At 54.8% G+C, this 6,699-nt stretch overlaps 4 protein-coding genes across 4 annotated transcripts; all 4 read left to right on the forward strand.

The window, feature by feature from the left end:
- Positions 1 to 456: 456 nt before the first annotated feature.
- On the forward strand, positions 457 to 1,551 carry DQ04_09231000 (hypothetical protein; the record flags this gene model as incomplete). The annotated part of the gene is made up of 1 exon (XM_009315863.1): positions 457 to 1,551. One exon carries the CDS (start codon positions 457 to 459, stop codon positions 1,549 to 1,551), a length of 1,095 nt encoding a protein of 364 aa, XP_009314138.1.
- A 399-nt stretch (positions 1,552 to 1,950) lies between these two features.
- Positions 1,951 to 3,021, forward strand: DQ04_09231010 (hypothetical protein; the record flags this gene model as incomplete). The annotated part of the gene is made up of 1 exon (XM_009315864.1): positions 1,951 to 3,021. One exon carries the CDS (start codon positions 1,951 to 1,953, stop codon positions 3,019 to 3,021), a length of 1,071 nt encoding a protein of 356 aa, XP_009314139.1.
- Positions 3,022 to 3,651: 630 nt separating this feature from the next.
- DQ04_09231020 (spliced leader RNA PSE-promoter transcription factor) lies at positions 3,652 to 5,490 on the forward strand (the record flags this gene model as incomplete). Its single annotated transcript, XM_009315865.1, has 1 exon — positions 3,652 to 5,490. One exon carries the CDS (start codon positions 3,652 to 3,654, stop codon positions 5,488 to 5,490), a length of 1,839 nt encoding a protein of 612 aa, XP_009314140.1.
- A 213-nt stretch (positions 5,491 to 5,703) lies between these two features.
- Positions 5,704 to 6,150, forward strand: DQ04_09231030 (hypothetical protein; the record flags this gene model as incomplete). Its single annotated transcript, XM_009315866.1, has 1 exon — positions 5,704 to 6,150. One exon carries the CDS (start codon positions 5,704 to 5,706, stop codon positions 6,148 to 6,150), a length of 447 nt encoding a protein of 148 aa, XP_009314141.1.
- Between the last annotated feature and the right edge of the window lie 549 nt (positions 6,151 to 6,699).

The following is a 6,699-nucleotide window of genomic DNA, read 5'->3' on the forward strand; positions in this document are numbered from 1 at the left end:
GACACGGTGCTGCTGCCCGAGTTTGGTGGGAGCAGTGTGAAGGTGGAGGGCGAGGAGTTCTTCCTCTACAATGAAGACTCCCTCCTTGGTGTCCTGCAGAATTGAAATGAACCCTGTTTCCGTTTACACAACTGCAGAGTCACATCTCAATTTCATCTATTATTATTCATTCTAAGCTTACAGAGGAGGGAAACGTGTGTTGGAGAAGTTTTTTGTTTTGCCGTGTGTATGTGTGTTACTGCTCGCTGGGGTTTGGTGGCTTTATTGGCTACTAACCGCAATATTCACTCTCTTGGCTTTTTTTTTGCTTGTTTCGTAGCTACGCTGGTGCGTGCCCCTTGCTAAGGGGGGAGGGGGGCTGCTGGCGGTGTGGTATCGTGTTGCGTATTCTCACATCTACAGTGCGTGTGTGTGTGTGTGATGCTGGCGGGAGGGACGGCACGATCGCTGTGCGGCATGCGCCGTCGCAGCCGCATGTCGCAGCTGTTCCACGTTGGACGTTGCTGCACGACTGTGGTTGGGGGCGGCACAGTGGAGGTTCCGCGTGCATCGAAGCCGGAGCCATCCGTGGAAGTTACGCCACCGATAGCAGCAGCGGCACCAGCAACAACATCGAAGACGGCGGCGTCTTCCGCCTTGTGGCGACACGGTGCGGACGTGGATGGTGCCACTCTTGGCAAGCCGCACGTCGCAGCCACTACACCTGAGCAGGTGGAGGAAGTGTTTCGCTCTTCTGTCCTTGCTCGAACCGCGAGCAATGCGCAGCTGCGCCAGTATGTGCAGCGGCTGGAACCAAAGGACCACGCCCTTGCGCTCGCTGCTGTGCGTGGGGCGCGGGCCGGTGGGCTTCGGGTGGACAACAGAACAAACGAGGTGCTGCTCACGAAGCTGATGGATGGCGGGCAGCTGCGAGCCAGCATGGACCTCTACCAGCGTATGATCCAGAGCCGTGTGACTCCAACCGCGAACACGTACGCGACTTTGATGCAAATGTGCCTTGAGCGCGAGATNCCGGAGTCATGTGAAAGACTCTTCGACGAGATGGTAAAACGGGGACAATCGCCCAATATGCAGAACTATGAGCAATACATCACGGCGCTTGCGATGGAGAACCCGCCTAAGTGGGAAAAAGCTATAGAGGTGTTCGACCGCATATCCAGGGAACGCCGCGGTAAGCACCTCAGAGCCACAACGTACAACTCGCTGATGCGGGTATACCTGAACATGAGGCCGTTTGACTGGCGTGTTGTTTACAACTGCTACTACGAGATGCGCTCGCGCAAGCCGCCCATTCAGCTGCAGTGGGAAAGCTATAAGCTGGTGGCAGAGGCTATGCGGCGTGGAAAGGCTGGCTACATTCGTCGCTTCCTGACATACTTGGATGCGTGGTTCTGTGTGACTCACTTCCGCTCGTGGGAGTTCCTTGTGGGTGTCATGGTGTACATGGGTGTGATGTTCGTGCTGAAGTCCCTCATTAGCTGGGTGGTGGTGCTGTATTACAAGCGCACCGTGGCGGCGAGCAAAGGCGCCGCGTCGGCTATTTTGCCGTGAGCTCGTACACCCCTGCACTCGTACGTACGACGCTGGGGGGGGGGAGGCGAAGACTGCGAGGCGTGAGAGCCGAGTCACACCGAAAAAGAAAAAACCTNGGGGGGGGGGGAGGCGAAGACTGCGAGGCGTGAGAGCCGAGTCACACCGAAAAAGAAAAAACCTCCCATTATCAACACTGACGCCTCGCACGATGTTTGTGCGTGATGTGCTGTTACGGTTTTACCTGTTGCGTGTCTCGAATTCTTTTGCAACCTTTTTTTTAAACGTCGCTGCTCTCTTCTCGTCCCCCCCACCTTTTTTTTTTGCCGTTCGCCAGCTGTGAGAAAACAAGGAGGGCGCGCGGTCTGTGCCTCTGACACCCACAAATAGAAGAGTAAAACAGAAGAAAACAAAAAGGGAATGGATCACCCCAGCAGGCAGGAGGACGCAGCGCCGGCGGAGGAGCCCCCAGCAGCAGCGGCGGTGGCAGCAGTAGCCAAGCAGACTGTCAGCACACCGCAGGGCAATGGCCAGGGTGGTAAGGGTGCTGTGGAAGCGTTGCGCCACATTCATGACAACCAGAAGTTCGAGTCGGAGGCCCGCGAAATGGTGAAGGCGCTCCTCGCCGAAAAGGGGGAGGCTCACGTGCAAAACATGCTCCAATCTGAGATTCAAAAAGTTAAGAAAAAAGAGTCTGAGCTCGCTTCTGTCAAGAAAAAGGTGACAGTCACCACGAAGGAGGTGGACGAGTTGCAAATGGACATACGACAGGCAGTTGAAACAAAGGCAGAGGCGGAGCGTATGTGCAAAGTCCTGCAGAGCGCAATGAAGCGGCGAGCTGAGCTTACCGAAGAGGCCAAAAAAAAGATGGAGGAGCACCGCCTTAGCGTTCAGTCGAAGGTTGAGATGAATGTGAGCGATATACGCGCCAAGTACGATGAACGCAAGCAGCAGGTGCAACAGATAATGGAAGAGAATAGCCGCCTGCGTGAGGAGGTGGCTCAGCAGAAGAAGGAGTTTGATGAGGCCTACACCTCTTACCAGGAGAGCTGGAAGGAGCGCGAGAGCTATGTGGGGGAGCTGATGCGCAGCTATCAGCAGGTGACAAAAGAGATGGAGCTGCTGGATGCACGGCTCGCCCTCGTGCGACGTGAGCGGCAGGTGGCGGAGGAGGGCAAGAAGTTGCTGCAGCGGCAGCTCGAAATGTACAGCACGCAGCTGAGCGGCTTCTCTGATAACCACACAATGGTGGAGGCAGAAAAGGTGGCTGCGCAGCAGCGGGAAGAGGGGGAGGCGAGAATCGCACAGTTGGAAATCAGCAAGAAGGAGGCGAATGAACTCCGCCTGAGATTTGACAAGGAAGCGGCGGAATGGCGTGCTGCCTGCGCGGCGGCTAGGCGTGAGTTGCAAAAGACGGAAAAAGCCAAGCTTGCGGCGGAGAAACAGTGTCGCATGGCTCAAGAGAAGGCACGGCAAAGGGCTTCAGCGTAGATGGCAAGAGGTGATACAGCATGACCCAATGAACGGTTTCCTTCACTTCTCGTTTGTTTCCGTTTCGTTATGGGCTTCCTGTTTGTTAAAGGGGACACCGACGGTTTTTTGACTGCTTCGTAGCGTCTCTCTCGCTCTTTCTCTTCCTCTTGCTTTGCGTGGATGCTGCCGGTGGCCCCTACGCTTGCACCTCACACACCCCTGACAACTTAGATTCTATCTCTTCTGCGTCTTCCCCACACATACATGCACTCACACATCAACAGACATACGCACAATCGCGAACACGAGCCGCCTCGATCCCATTGCTGTTAATCGCCGTGCACGATGCTGCCGGAAGGACGGCGGAGAGACGAGTGAGGTGGCGGATACCAAGGTCCCGTGCGGGTGTTTTCACGTGTTGAGCCACACTTCACAAGTGAGGTGCTTTTGTTGTGGTTGCTGCTACTACTATTACTACTGCCCCTACCACCTACCGGTGGTGATGATGATGGTGGTGGTGGTGGTGGGTGCCTCTGCATCCAATGCGCCTTTCCATGTTTTATTTTGCATTATTTGCATGCTTTGTCTTGTTTTTTCTTCTCTGTCTTTTTGTGTTTTTTTTTTTTCTTGTATTGTTCTGCAGTGGGAATGCGGAGGTGTGCCGTGCTGATTAGAGCCAATGCGAAAGCGGGTGGCGCTGGCGCAGCGTATCGTCCTCGCTTTCGCCCGCGCCGGTTGGTGATGCCGGTGAATCCCAGCGATGTGCACAGCGCTGCCCGCTCCACCAACCCACTTTATGAGAAGCACAAGGAGCAGCAGCGACTGCGGAAGGGGGCGCAGCGCCGCGGGGCTCTCACGTTGTCCACCGTACCCGCCGACAGAAGCGTTGGCGATGCGTTTCGTCTGATGCTTGAGGTGTGTGAAAAGGACGGATTGTTTAAGGAGTCCGTGTCGTTTACCCCAAAATACCTTCAACGTTTGGAAGAGCTACTCCAGTCAAGAGGCAATGAGTCCGCGCTAGGCGCTAGTGAGCGGAAGGACACCGAGCACGAGTCCCCGTTGTATGCGTTGGGCCTTTCTCCTGCACGGGACGCGTTGATGCCAGGGCGGGATGAAGGTGATGATGACCGCCGTGGGGGAATTGCGCTGCTTGATATTGACTCCATGTGGCGCATGCTGGACCGCACACCACTTGACTCTCCCGTACACGGTGCTCTCGCCCTGAGAGGCAAGGCAATTGTGGAGAGCTGCGTTGCCGGCATGGCACAGGAGGCGTTTCCGAGGTTGCGCTCAAAACACCTACAGGCTCTCTTACATGAATGCTGTGGGCTTCTAGCTTGTGGCCGTGTGGCCCTTCGATTGGGGTTCGCTGACGTGTGTGGTGTGGGTGGGGAAATAAGTATGTGGCGTGAGTTGAATGTTCTGACTGAGCGGTTTAACATTGCGAGACGCAAGGCGGCGGCCCATCTACAGCGGGTTGAAAAGGGTGTGCCGCAGCAAAGACGATGGTATTGGCGGGGTGTGCTCCGCGCTGCTGCGGGCCGATTGAGGGTGTTTCCTGTGCACCAAGAAGACATTCTTCCACGTATGGAGTGGATACGCGGCTCCCTGTTCGCGTTCATCGCCTTTATTGAGATGGCGGAACAGTCAGGTGATGCGGTGAGGGTGGAGCCGTTAATCAAAAAGCTCTTCTGCAGCCAGTTGGGGTCATTTCTGCACGTGAGACAGCTGCAGGACCGTGCACAGCAAAAGGCTGAAGACCTTCTCCGTGAAGCCAATGCTGATGCCAGCTCATGTATGCTGAGTTGCGAGCAGGTGGAGGAGCGGCGGCTGCTGTCGGCTCAAATCAGCGAGGAACTGCAGAAATTGCGACAAATGACACAAGACGAGTTGGAGATTTTGGGTGAAGAGATCCACCCACTGAACTCGCGTGCGGATGCTCGTCGGGAGCAGTTTGCATCGAGCGGTGGCGCGCATGCCACGCAGAGCCTGCGTGACGATATCTTCGATGACTACCAAGTGACGCGGCATCACAAGATTGCACCACCGATGCTGTTGCATTGCATACGCCCGCAGAATGCACTAAAGGAGGCACAAATTATTCTACGCTACGACCCCAACGTACCGGCGTCGCTCTCCTCTGCGCCGATCGACGTGGATCAGGTTGTGCGACGCGTGACGGAGGTGCACGAGACAAACCCGTACGCTACTCTATACAATGCGCAGCAGTACCGGCAGGTGGAGTACACTGTCTGCCGCCTCTACGCGGGTCGGCGCTGCATTGGCCAGGGCAAAGGGGAGACTGTTATGGAGGCAATGAACGAGGCGGCGCAGCACACGCTGTTGAATTATTACCTCAAGAAGGGGCCGAGCGTTGTGTGTGGGAAGAAGTCTGTGGCCCCTCAGGAACGGCGGCCTGACGATGGTGATCAAAGGGCACAGGAAGTACGCGTGAATAAAACCCTGGATGAGGAGATTTTATTCTGATTTCTTCTTCACACATACACATATCCATTTCTTCCCCGTTTGTTTTCCGTGTGGTTTTTTGCTTTCTCTCTCTCTCTCTCTCTTGCCTTATCAATTTCGATATGTGAACGGCTTGTTTTTTCACCGATACGCTTTGGTCTTTTTCCTCTTTCTTTGCCTCCCTGTGTGTGTGGGGGGGGTGCTGTTTGCCGTTTCTAACAAGCGTAAGCAAAGATGGAGGGTCCGGGTACTGCGATCGAGCAGTACTTCAATCGGCTCATCGATATGCGGCTGCTCACGCAGGTTGTGGTATCGGACAGGCAGGGTAACACCATTGTCGCATGCTTCGGTACCCCACAGTTAGCGGAGGTTGGAGACGATGTGGCGAACGGTGATGCGTACGCCGCAGAGGACCAAATGATGGAAAGCAATGTCGTTCTCAGCGGTGCGCGTTGCTTTCAGAGCATGGAGCAGCTACGCTTGGATGTGCCTTCGTACATTTCCCTCCAGTACCACGACGATGTTGTTGTGCAGTCGCTTGATGGATGCTGCATGCTTACTTTGATAGGTTGCCGATCGCACGGTCATTTCGTGGGCGGTCTTCTTGTGCTTCTTGGTCAAATACGTGCCTCGGGTATTTACCAGGAGTTGCTTGAGAAAACTCAGGAGTGCTCTCTGTGACGGCGAAAACAAAGGGCCGTCTGCTTTGTGTATGCGTGGATTTGCCCTGGTTAGAGCAGCTTCTTTTTTGTGTGTGTTTGCGTGGAAGTCTGCAGGTATTGATATATATATATATATATATATATTTGGTATATATCTTCCAAAACACTTTGTGTTTGTGTTTTTTTTTTCTGTCATGATGCCTCGTGTTTCTGTGCGTTTAAAGCACAAATAGGAAAGAAAGGAAGAATCCGCCTAGTGGCCTGCGCCTAGTAGTGACAACTGCACATTCGCGATGACCATAGAGGTGGTGGCCCGTCTGTCCAACTTGCCTACTAGCATCACAGAGGCCCACTTGCGTGAATTAATTGAGCCCTTCGCGAAGGTTCAACGTGTGGTCATGTCTTCGCCGGTGCTTTGGCTCACATGCCCGAGTGGCCGCGCGGAGATCGTTGGTGACACAGTGGATGACACGAAACTTGTGTACGTTCATCTCCACGGGACGCTCATTGACGGCAACCGCATCTATGTGTCCTTTGCGAAGATCGACACCGAGGCGAAAACGGGGGC

Source organism: Trypanosoma grayi (genome assembly GCF_000691245.1).
Source record: "Trypanosoma grayi strain ANR4 Tgr_923_V1, whole genome shotgun sequence".
In the NCBI taxonomy this organism is placed as follows: Eukaryota; Euglenozoa; class Kinetoplastea; order Trypanosomatida; family Trypanosomatidae; genus Trypanosoma; species Trypanosoma grayi.